This window comes from Nycticebus coucang, chromosome 19 (assembly GCF_027406575.1).
Source record: "Nycticebus coucang isolate mNycCou1 chromosome 19, mNycCou1.pri, whole genome shotgun sequence".
In the NCBI taxonomy this organism is placed as follows: domain Eukaryota; kingdom Metazoa; phylum Chordata; class Mammalia; order Primates; family Lorisidae; genus Nycticebus; species Nycticebus coucang.
The window spans coordinates 38,437,450-38,450,886 of NC_069798.1; the positions used below are offsets into that span (position 1 = coordinate 38,437,450).

General features: G+C 36.6%; 1 protein-coding gene across 1 annotated transcript in view; it reads right to left on the bottom strand.

Annotated features, from left to right (window-relative positions):
• RIT2 (Ras like without CAAX 2) overlaps positions 1-9,828 on the bottom strand; it is a 552,485-nt gene extending 542,657 nt beyond the window's left edge. The window contains 1 exon segment of the mRNA XM_053571558.1: positions 9,726-9,828. Within this exon segment, the coding sequence (XP_053427533.1) occupies positions 9,726-9,828 (103 nt within the window).
• Between the last annotated feature and the right edge of the window lie 3,609 nt (positions 9,829-13,437).

The following is a 13,437-nucleotide window of genomic DNA, read 5'->3' on the forward strand; positions in this document are numbered from 1 at the left end:
ATTTGTGATGTGTAAATTTCATGGATTACTCTACAATGTGTATATTTAGAGAAAATATGCTCTGTAAAGTAGATCAGCCCCTAATATATTTCAAAAATATAACTGGTATATTTGCCATGCTGTATACTTTGTTCCTATCAGCATAATCTCCAGTTTTAATAAGTTCTTATAATTATGGGGTTACTTCATTTTTTTCTTGTTGAGGGAATTGTCATTCTTTCCCTCTATGGTAAAGGCCCCAGAGGGTCTTGGTGTCTGTGTTCTGAAAAGTTTGGTCAGAACTTCCCATACCTCCCTCTACCCCATGTAATAAGGGTAACACTCCTTGTTACTTATGTGAAAAATAAAATTTTTGTTAGTATGTTGACATAATTGATTTTCTTTGAAGTCTAAATGCATTGATAAAGATGCAACTGAAGTGAGAACTCAGATTCACTGCACCATCTCCTCAACAAATAAAATTAAAACTCTCACACTATCTAGGTGAAGAGCACACTTACAATTTTGACTCAGTAAGTCCAACTCAATAAGTTTACACAGTTTGTAAACAAAACATGTAACCCCTAATATACTGAAATTAATAAACAAAAACAAAACAAAAAACTTGATCAAGGCTTCCCTGAGCTTGATTTAAATCTGGTTTCCATATATATGTGTGAGGGAAAACATGTAAGTTTGTATCTTTATTATATGATTTCTCAAATAAATAGAAACAAGGCCAGGCAACACTGAAATGAGTCAATAAAAATTTATATTAAAACAAATACAAGGTAAACAAATGAAAATAGTGTAATCAATTGAACCTAGTTATACATGTATAGACTCCTTGGATTCATCAATTAAATATCTTTACCTCTGGCCATGTTATGTGTATGTGTGCACACATGTGTGTCTCAGTTTCCTTATCTATTAAATGCAGACAATAATGCCTTCCTCACAAGATGAACAGGAGTAAATGAGGGCAGGTAAGTGTGATAGACCCTTGGCCATTAGGACACCATGTGAATGTGTAAATATAAGAAGCAGAGCAATATGTGGGCAGATTAGAGTTACTATACATTCATTCATCTCCTATTATAGCATGTAGTGCAGACATAGCATGTAGTATAGATATAGCATGGAGTTCAGGAATAGCATGTAGTACAGACATATAGCTGTAGTAACGTTCTTTCATCTATTTAAAGTCTGTAGAGTGGCTGCCTCATTACCAAACCTATGGCATTCAAATCTGGTTGCTGTATACTGTTTGTGATGAAATTAACCTCTTATAGCCACCTGATCTTTGATAAACCAAACAAGAACATACACTGGGGGAAAGAATCCTTATTCAATAAATGGTGTTGGAAGAACTGAATTTCCACATGTAAAAGACTGAAACTGGACCCACATCTTTTTCCACTCACAAAAATTGATTCAAGATAAATAAAAGACATAAATTTAAGACATGAAATGATAAAAATCAATAAGGAAACATGAGAAAAACTCTTGAATATATTGGTCTGGGGAAAGACTTTTTTTTTTTTTGTAGAGACAGAGTCTCACTTTATGGCCCTTGGTAGAGTGCTGTGGCCTCACACAGCTCACAGCAACCTCCAACTCCTGGGCTCCAGTGATTCTCCTGCCTCAGCCTCCCAAGCAGCTGGGACTACAGGCACCCGCCACAACGCCCGGTTATTTTTTGGTTGCAGTTTGGCCAGGGCGGGTTTGAACTCGTCACCCTCGGTATATGGGGTTGGCGCCCTACCGACTGAGCCACAGGTGCCGCCCGGCCTGGGGAAAGACTTTATGAAGAAGACTTCTGTGGCAATTGCAACAATAAAAACAAACAAATGAGATTTAATTAAACAGAAAATCTTCTGTACAGCTAAGGAAACAACAAACAGCAAACATATAACCTTCAGAATGGGAAAGGTATTTGCATATTATGAATTGGAAAACAGCTTGATAACTAGGATCTATAGAAAACTCAAATTAATCAACAAAAAAAGAACCAACAATCCCATATGCCACAGAGCAAGAGAGATGAATAGAACCATCTCTAAAAAAGACAAATGGCTTGCAAACATATGAAAAAATACTCATCATCCCTAATCATCAGAGAAATTCAAATCAAAACTGCCCTGAAATACCACCTAACTCCAGTGAGAATGGCTCACATCACAAAATCTCAAAGCTTACAGATGTTGGTGTGGATGTGGAAAGAAGGGAACACTTTTACACTGCTGGTGGGACTGAAAAGTAATACAACCTTTTTTGAAGGAAGTATGGAGAATCCTCAAAGAACTCAAATTAGACCTCCCATTAGATCCTACAATCCCATTACTAGGCATCTACCCAGAAGAAAACAAGTCATTTTATCACAAGGACATTTGCACTAGACTGTTTATCACAGCTCAATTTATAATCGCCAAAATGTGGAAACAGCCTAAATGCCCCCCAACCCAGGAATGGATTAACAAGCTGTGGTATATGTACACCATAAAATACTATATTCAGCCACTAAAAAAGGTGGAGACTTCACAACTTTTCTGTTAACATTCTTCTTAGTAAAGCATCACAAGAATGGAGAAGCAAGAATTCAATGTACTGCATTCTAATATGAAGGCAGTAGATGAGCTAATACAAGGAGGGGAAAGGGGAATGAGAAAATGTGGAGAGGGAAGGAGGGAGGTCGATTGTGGGGGGGGGTTACTGTGTATGGCATACCTCTTGGGGATGGGGCACAATTATAAGAGGGACTTTATCTAACAAATGCAGTCAGTGTAACCTAATTCTTCTACCCTCTATGAATTCCAAACAATAAATAATAATAATAATTTTAAAAATAGAATATATAGAATGCATATAGTCTTGGAAATATTACCAGTCAACACCTTTTGTGTGAAGTATACACCATTACTTGAATGAGTACCAAAGTACTTTTTTACTGAACCTTATTTAGACATTTGGCTAATTCTTGCTGACAGTATTGCAATAAGTCGTGGTCAGCAGTGTAACTAGGGTGGTTACAATGAAGGTAGGAACAGAATGTTAAAATCTTAAATTTTTTCATTTTCTCCTTGTTTACTTTTTTATTTCCTTTTGCCTTTAAAAATACACAGGGTTAGTATACACATGTGACAATTGTTCAGCTTTGGCAAACCCAAAGTTCTGATAATGAGATGAAATACGGAGCCTCTTAGACATGAAACAAACACTTGGTTGTTTGATTTGATTTAATTCCTTAGATCAGGCTGGACTTTCTACCTGCTTGTATCAATTATTGAAGTTGGAATTCAATAAGCAATATTTTCTGCTTACATCAGAAAATAGTGTTTTTGTTATTGCCTTCCTTTTATAAAATAAATCCTGCTACACAATTCTCTGGAAATATAAAAAAGACAAATTACAAAAGGCTGTGGTAGGGATGACACTATTTTACAAATGACGTTTCTCTAGAGTTCACAATGGATGCATGCAAATAAATGCTCAGTTTCCTAATAGTTTTTTTTATGTTTTTAGCTTATTTGTTTCATATAACTTTTCTGTTTGCTAAGGTATGTATTGAGCCAATTTCAGGAGAGATTTGTTCAATTGTATCTTAAAGACACTATGTCACCAAGATCTCTCCATGAAAAATAATAAGCCTCGGGCAGCGCCTGTGGCTCAAAGGAGTAGGGTGCTGGCCCCATATGCCAGAGGTGTTGGGTTCAAACTCAGCCCCGGTCAAAAACTGAAAAAAAAAAAAAAAAAAGAAAAATAATAAGCCTCATATTTCTTTTTGTCTGTGCACATATCTTGTCTGTTAATTTCCCCTCATGAGTTCTTCTCATACTTTCCCTTCTCAGGCTCAAAAAATCTTCCTCACAATTTAATATATCAATTAAATAACACCTCTGCTATGATGTCTTTGCAACTTTTGCACCCAGATTCAGCCATCTCATACTCTGAGTTCCACAATTCTTAAAAGTCTAAATTCTTGGAAGTCTATTTAAATGATAAGTTTAGATTTATACTCATACTCACTAGAGTATATTTTTTATTAGGAGATGGTGTACTTCTAGAAGGCAGGGATCATGTTTTAAATCATGGTTATGAATACTATTCTCCCCTCTCAATGACTTGCAGAGTATGTCATACATATTTCACTTGAAAATGCATATGAAGGAAAAATTTCACCAAACTAATTCCCAGATATGTCCCAGGGAAGAGCATGCAGCTCTCATCTGATATTTGGATACATTACATTTTCTGTTCAGAAACTTGAGTTAATTTCTAGACGTTACTTTCTGACCTTCTTCTGCATATTTTTGGAAAACCTCTCTGAACATTTATGTAACTCAGACACCTCATATGAACATAGTAGATGACCTACACACCACCTTAAATCATTCTATTATAAAATAAGATCATATATCAGAATAGGTAAAATGTATTTTGGAAAATAAAATTTTATTATTATTGAATAAGATCTGCTGAATCATTTTGGTCTGCACTGGGAGAACCAGACGTGAATGTAGAAAAGCAAACACTAACTCACCGTACTCTGCCACTGAGGAAAAGCCTTCCTGCACCAGACCACAGAAATAGAGGAAGGTCAGTATCTAACATAGTTGTAAAAACTGTTTAGACCCCATAAAACTCTTAAATATGTCCATGAGATTTTATCTGTCTTTTTTTTTTTCTTTTTTGTGTATGGAGGGGGAAGGAATGGTGGGCAATGGAACAGAGTCAGGTGGAAGTCTGGCAATGTGCATAAGGAACATCAAATTCCTTGGGTAATTAGTTTTCTGTGTTTTTCTTTAGTTGTTTTTAGCTACAATTACAGTTTATGTTCATATAAATTTGTGTTCTGCCATTTTGTGTTATTTGTGCTCTATATTTTTTCATTTGGTGTTTTCTAAGCATCTTCCTCATGATGAGTTTTTATTATTTTTACATAAATTTTATTATGTAAATGTAAGATTTACAGCATGATATTAGGAGGTAATTATAAATGGTAAAATCATTACTATAGTGAAGCAAATTAACACATCTAACGGGGCAAGGGCAACTAAACTCTATTTATTCTTCAAAATGCCAAATGTAATGTAATATTATTACCTCTAGTCTTTATGTTGTACATTAGACATTTAGACTTGTTCACACTACATATCTGCTCCATTGCATAACATTTGTTATTTTATATGATCCGATTTTGATTTGACTTACCTTGTGTAAAAATTAGAGCTTTCATGGTATCCGAAGGGTTGCATTTTCAACCTGACTTTGCCACTGCTGTATGAATAAACTTGGCAGCTCTTTTCAATTCTTGAGGCCTCAGTTTCCCCATGGTCTCAAAAGGGTTAGTACTATTTATCATGTACCTGTTTTCTCTGCAGTTAATAACGCTCTTACACATTAGATACACTGTTTAATTGTATAAATATAAGTATATGTATATTTATTTTGTATTTATACAGAATAGAAATACTCTATATAGTGTTTAATTAAAGTAGTATAGATGTACAAATGAGAATAATATTCTAGATGGTTAAGATCTTTTCTAAATACACCTTTCAAGACAGAGAGAGTACCTTGCCAATAGCCTTATTTTCTTCTTAATACTGAGGGGTGGAACTCTTTGCCTGTCCTCTTTAGGGTGCTAAACATAATGTAGTGCAGTTCGATGAAGCGTCACAGAAATCTATAACTTATTTCCCCTGTGATGAGGCACAAATTTTATTTCTCAGGTTTAGATTTTCCATTTCTAATAATAGAAAAACCTGCTCAGGTTGTGCTGAGGACTGATTATAAGCATGAAATACATGTATCTCATACCTGGCACACAATGGGGATTCGTAATTGTTCATTTCCTTCATCTTTCCCTTCTGTAGTAACTAGGATAGGCCCCTGGATACTATGTGTTCAGTAAATTTTATTGATCACTTGTGGTTTAAAATTTCCCACTCACAACACATTTATTTACTGACATATTCTAAATTTTGTGGGAAATTTTATTCCACTAAAGCTGCAAATCTTTTAAAAAGTTTTTACTAACAAAAGTGTATTTTAGTAAAATATGGAGTTAAAAAATTCTAATTCTCAGTAAACCTAGAAATTTTCAAAATAGCCAAGATTTTGTTCATTTGAAAATTATGGTTATAGTAAACTGAGTTTCTTATTCACGTTTGAGTTAACTCAGACCTGACTCTCAGAAATGGAAAGAGACGATAGCTGGATGCATTTTCTTTTATTTCTTCAGAAGAGCTGATCTCTCCTGGGAACCCTTTCACCCGATCCACTGTAAAGGAGTTGTACAATCCTTTCACACACTTCTGTTGATCTAGCTCTTCAGCTACAAAAAACAAGTGGCTTTAAAAAATATTTAGTTCATTTTAAAATAAAGATTTTAACCCTCAAAAGAACGTTAATTTTGCCTGTCAACACTTGAATATTTATATACTGACAGCGTCAGCTAAATCATAGGGAGAAAGTTCCAAGGACCAGATGTGATTTGGTCTTTATGATACCAAACATTTAGCCATGAAGACAGTATTTTCCAAGTGTAGTGCTGAAGTATGAGAGGTAACCTCTGGAGTAATAGCAAAGTACGCCATTTGTATAATTAATGCAATAGAACAATTTACCCTCTTTCATTCTCAACCTTCACTGATGGTAAGTTGGCATCTCCCGTCTATTCATCCCTCCAAAAAAAGTTTTGCTCGAGTATTTAATTATGAACTGGCTTCTTTTGTACAAAGCAAAGGTGAGAGCAAGCCAGGCCACCAAGTCAGCAACTTGCTACCTTGGAAATCTCTTGTCATTGGAGTGGTAGTAAATAATGAGTCAGTACAAATAATACTGGGGGGGGTCATTAAAATAGGAGCCATTAAAGCACTATGAAAATATCATAATATCACAAGAACAGTGTGAAGGTTATTCCCGTCCACCTTGTCTTTTCTCCAAGTTCCATTTCCTATGGAATAAAATGAGGGAGGCTAAATCCTAGTATTTAATTCTGTATTTCCACATTCCCTATTTTCTGGTGAAAGAAGCAAATACCAAGCCAGGGGCACACCATGGGACTATTGCAGCACCCTCCTGACCTCACAGGCTGTTGGTGACATTTTCTGTTGATCAGCTCCTTGCCTATTTTTCAGATCTGTTTCTGTCCCATCTCAATATTTTATGCTCACATTGTTTATTTCTTTCTCATGTCTGATTGACTGTATTCATCTAAAGCATAGCTCTATTTTACCTAGTGCCGCACCCACGGCACCATAGCCGTAGTGAGGCGGCGCTGTCCGCGTTCTAGAATGACGGGAAGGTGGATTGTGCTCCACGGAGCTTAGCCCCCAGCGCCCCCAGCACGTACAGCATCAGAAATGTTGCTCAACGTGTTTAGGTATTCACCAAAGTTTAAAGATTGTGGCATCTATTCATGTGATTGTCATTCTGTACCAGAAGTCTGTTTGTTCTAATAAATTATCAATATGTACTTTCTTAAGAATGAACACAATACACTGTTGATCCAGATATAACACAACCTCATGAGCTTGCTAGACTCAGTGGCACCAATAATGAGCACACAAAGATGTTTTCTCACCATAAATATTAGCGAACTAGGACAATAGGCATAAGAACAAGAAAAACAAGATGCATACATAAGTTACAAATTTAACAAAACATGTCCACCCACAATAAAGTTTTGTTCAGAACATCTTGCTTCACCAATTTTCATATGTAATACAAATCAATAGAGTATTTTAATGTTTGTCAGACAATCAACTATGAATCAAAGTATAATTACTAATAAGAGTAAAAATATATAGAAAATATATAGAAGTAATCAAGCATTATACATAAAGGAATATGTCAAACTGTTTAAAAAAAAAAAAAGATTATAAGGAACTGAGAAAAGAGCTGCAAACATTAACATTCTTAAAATAAGAGGAAACAGACAGGTTTAACTGATAACCACCACCCTCCGGAGAGCGGAACATGGTTATGCATGATAAACCGCATATGTGAGCACAAAGATGACCTGCAAGCGTAAGCAGAATGAAAATAACATTGTTTAAAACCCTGTAAAGAAAATGTATAAATACCAACATATGCCTTCAGTAAAATTACAGCTGCATACTCCAACCCGTAGTGTGTCAGACTGTCATTCCTGCGCCGATCTCTCAACCTTCCTCGTTCCTTCTCCCTGCTCTCCCTCGGACTGAAGCCCACCGACAGGGTGGTCCGTGGCAACCTAGGTTATGTTCCCTTTATCCTTCCTCCCACTCACCCTGCTTCCTTAAGTCCTTACCTGTTTTGATTCTTTCCTTTTCAAACCATTGTATTTAAAAAGGAACATCTTTTAAAAATTCCTCATTCATTATACATTTGCAAAGCTTTTCATTTCACATTTCCTTCCTGGAAGATATGACTCATTTTTCTCATATTGACAGGCATTTAGCTACTGACAGCATCCAGACTTACTTATTTCTTTCCCTTATATGGAAATTCCCTTTTGGGGGAGGGAGACATAAGGAATGCTCAATTTTATGTGTCCTGTTTTTTGTTTTTGCTTTTTTCCTGATCTCTTTACCTTTACTGTCTAATAAAGTCACAATCTCAAAGCTGTTGCTGTTCAGCTTTCTTATCCCTCGTGGACCCACCAAAGTTGTTAGCTTTTTGGTTTCTTTTGCCAAAAATGTTGTCTTCAACTTATTTATTTTTCAAGGATATTTTTGCCCATGCTAATCTAATATTTATTGTCTTTTAATATCCTTAAAGATGTATACCCAGTGGGGATATTTAATATTTATATAAAAAGCTATATTTATCTTTTATCTTCTAGTGATAACCATAGCTCCAAGCTCTCCAGCATTTAAACAGCCTCAAACATTGCTGCGTATCTATTTCTTTAATTTGTTGTATTTGCGCTTTTATGCTCCTCAAGAACTCCAAGCACTTGGCGGTGCCTATGGCTCAAGGAGTAGGGTGCCAGTCCCATATGCCAGAGGTGGCGGGTTCAAACCCAGCCTTGGCCAAAAACCATAAAAAAAAAAAAAAAAAAACTCTAAGCACTGACTTCTGTTCTTTATGTACCAAAACAAATTTACTAATCTTCACACTATTGCTTCTTTCTTCCAAGAGCTTTCTCCATTAATTCAGTTAACTACACAGTTAAGTTTGATCCCCTGCACTAATCATACAATGAATATATTCTTTAAATAACTGTCACTTTCAAAGACCAAGTTTCTTTTTGGTATTCAAAGCCCACACATGCTATGTCAAACCATTGACAAGGAAAAGGAGATAGGAACCTCCTGATAAAAGGAACAAGCACAATAATCAGCACTGATAATCCTGAGTATGTCTCTGTGTGTGTATCACTGTGTTTAATTGGATATTTACAGCAGTTCTTTCTTTATGTGAATATTTGTGAGAACAGGAGCACATTTTTCTCACACCATGGCTATTTAATATATATTATTATTATTATTTTAAAAAGACATATAAATTAAAAGCAAATATCACTCAGCATGAAATCAAAGGAAACAATCATCCTGTTATAGTTCTATCCACACTGCTGTCTCTGCATTCTCCTGACTCATCAGCATCGCTGTAACAGTCTTGACACTTTTGAACATTCTGCCAGACAGACACTCCGTGTTTGACTGCCAGAGTAGCCCCTAACCACATCAACAATATCATTTTTTCTTCACTCTGTAGAGGTCCCCCCTTCCCCGGCATTTAGTGTGAAAACTTACCGCTTTTACCAACTCCCCCTGCTCCCAGCATTACCACCTTGTACTCTCTGGACCCTCCTGATGCACTGACCGGAGAGCAGCTGGCTTCATTTTCTACCTCCATCTTACCCGAGGGAGTGGAGGAGAAAAAAGAAGGAAAAAGTCACCCGTGTCAAGGGCTTGCTTGGATATTAAACAACTCTAAAACTGTGTCAAAGGAAAGGTTTAGTAGAGATAAAAACTATCAGCGTCGGGCTAACTGCTGGTCCTCCGCTCGAGTGGGTCTCATAGCAACCACTTCAATTGCTTCCAATAAAAATCTGGCTTTTGCATCCCCCCCCCCCCAATCCCTTCACTCTTTCACATATCCCAGGATCTCTCTCTTCCTCTCTCTCTCCCCACCCGCCGTGCTTTTCTGTTTTCTTCCCACCTCTAATTCCATTTCCCTTCCTCTCTCTCCTTTCTCCTCCCTGCCTACCCGCCTGCACAGTCGCAGTTGTCAGAGGCACACACATATGTGACTCGCTTCCAGGCTGAGCTGCGAGAACGCAGTGAATCCGAGACTTCTGAAGCACAACTTCAAAGACAGTGTTTTCTTTTAATAAGAATCAATTAATTAAGAAGGATAGCTATTGCGTATGTTCCTGTTTCTCATCACCGTTCTTCTCACCGTTTTTCCCCTCTGGAAAATGAGGGGAAAAAAATGAAACAAAAGCAAAACACAACAGTTACTCAGGGATCTTAAGGATGGGTCTTTAGTGCTGATGAAATAATACCCATTTAGCAGGAATTGTTTTCAGCTCACTTGACAGAAACAGCTCTAACATAGAAAGGTAATTGAATTAGATTATTATCATGTTTGGACATGGGTCATACTTGTTTACTCTAAGTTACTAAAAAGAACCTAAAACACAAAGACCCTGTCAAGCAGAAAAGAGACAATTGATAGATATTTTCACTGACAATCATGGTAGTATAAAAGATCATAGAAGGCTATTCTCCAAATGTCCAAACTCCTATTTGAATTTTTCTGATGATTTGGGGTCTTTATTTTTCTCTGAAGAACTTCTAAACTACAGAGGTCTTTGGCTATTTTCAATAATCCCTAATTGTCATAGTCAGATCCCATCTTCAATCAAGATAATGTCTATATGTCTATTGTTTCTTTTCTTTTCTTTTTTTTTTTTGTTTTGTTTTGTTTTTGTTTTTGTTTTGTGGTTTTTGGCCACAAAGAGCTGGGCTTGAACCCGCCAACTTCGGCGTATGGGACCATTGCCCTACCCCTTTGAGCCACAGGTGCTGCTCGTGTTTATTTTCTAATCGAAAAACTTGAATTATGTATTAGATGCAGTCAAGTGTGTGCATAGGTTTAAAATTCTCATTAGATTTTAAGATCTAGGATGCAAACTATCTTTATTCTATTTTTTGTAACTTGATAGTATATGGTCAAGTACTGAGCATTCAGTAGGCACTCAATATATACTGGCTGGTCATTAAGGAAACTGAGAGTTGTCATAACCAAGAGCACAGGCTCTGGAGGCAGATTGCTTATATTCAAATCTGGACTCAGCCATTTACAAGCTACATGACCTTGGGAAAATTACCCCACTTTTCTGTGCCTCAGTTTCTTCATCTAAAAAATGGTGAATTAAAACCCCAATTTATTAATTCATTAAGTGGGTGAATATTTGCAAAGTGTTTAAAACAGTGCCTGGTAAGTTTTAAGCACTACATAGGAATATGATTTTGTGATTATTTTATCATTATTTTGAATCAGTGGCTTTGTAAGTTCATTGTTTATAGACACCAGAGAAGAGATCATCTTTTCATGTGTTTGTTGGCCATTTCTCTACCTTCTTTGTTAAAGGATCTATTCGAGTCTCTGTCTATTTTTATGACAAGGTTTCTATTTCTGTATTGAATTTTTGGAATTCTTTATTCTCTATCACATACATATTCTGCAAAGATTTTCCCTCAGTTTATGGCTTTTCTTTTTTTTTTATTTTTATTAAATCATAGCTGTGTACATTAGTATGATCATGGGGCACCATACACTTGGTTCATAGATCGTTTGACACATTTTCATCACACTAGTTAACATAGCTTTCGTAGCATTTTCTTAGTTATTTTGCTAAGACTTTTACATTCCACATGTACTAGGATTCACATATACCCTTGTAAGATGCACCGCAGGTGTAATCCCATTAATCCCCCTCTCTCCATCTACCTCCCCCCTCCCTCCCCTCCCTTTCCCCCTTCTCCCTATTCTAAGGTTGTAACTGGGTTATAGCTTTCATGTGAAGGTCCTACATTAGTTTCATAATAGGGGTGAGTACATTGGGTACTTTTTCTTCCATTCTTGAGACACTTTACTAAGAAGAATATGTTCCAGCTCCATCCATGTAAACATGAAAGAGGTAAAGTCTCCATCTTTTTTTAAGGCTGCATAATATTCCATGGTGTACATATACCACAATTTATTAATCCATTCGTGGATCGATGGGCACTTGGGCTTTTTCCATGACTTAGCAATTATGAATTGGGCTGCAATAAATATTCTGATACAAATATCTTTGTTATGGTGTGAATTTTGGTCTTCTGGGTATATGCCCAGTAGAGGGATTACAGGATTGAATGGCAGATCTATTTTTAGATCCTAAGTGTTCACCATATCTCTTTCCAAAAGGAATGTATTAATTTGCATTCCCACCAGCAATGCAAAAGTGTTCCCTTTTCTCCACATCCGCACCAACATCTCTGGTCTTGGGATTTTGTGATGTAGGCTAGTCTCACTGGAGTTAGATGATATCTCAAAGTAGTTTTGATTTGCATTTCTCTGATGATTAAAGATGATGAGCATTTTTTCATATGTCTGAAGGCCGTGCGCCTGTCTTCTTCAGAGAAGTTTCTCTTCAAGTCCCTTGCCCAGCCTGCGATGGGATCCCTTGTTCTTTTCTTGCTAATGCATTTGAGTTCTCTGTGGATTCTGTTTATTAAACCTTTGTCGGAGACATAACCTGCAAATACCTTCTCCCATTCTGAGGGCTGTTTGCTTGCTTTACTTACTGTGTTCTTGGCTGTGCAGAAACTTTTTAGTTTGATCAAGTCCCAATAGTGTATTTTTGAAGCAGCTTCAATTGCCCGGGGGGTCCTTCTCATAAAAAACTCCCCCAACCCAATTTCTTCAAGGGTTTTCCCTGCACTCTCTTCTAGTATTTTTATAGTTTCATGTCTTAGGTTTAAATCTTTAATCCAGTGAGAGTCTATCTTAGTTAATGGTGAAAGGTGTGGGTCCAGTTTCAGTCTTCTACAGGTTGCCAGCCAGTTCACCCAGCACCATTTGTTAAATAGGGAATCTCTTTTCCCCACTGAATGTTTTTAATTGGCTTGTCAAAGATTAAATAACGGTAATTAGCTGGATTCATTTCTTGGTTCTCTATTCAGTTCCAGACATCTACTTCTCTGTTTTTGTGCCAGTACCATGCTGTTTTGATCACTATTGCTTTGTAGTATAGTCTGAGGTCTGGTAGCGTGATTCCTCCTGCTTTGTTTTTATTTTTGAGTAATGTCTTGGCTATTCGAGGTTTTTTCTGATTCCATATAAAACGAAGTATTGTTTTTTCAAGATCTTCTTTAAAGTATGACAGTGGAGTTTTAATGGGGATTGCGTTGAAATTATATATTGCTTTGGGTAGTATAGACATTTTAACAATGTTGATTCTTCCCAACCATG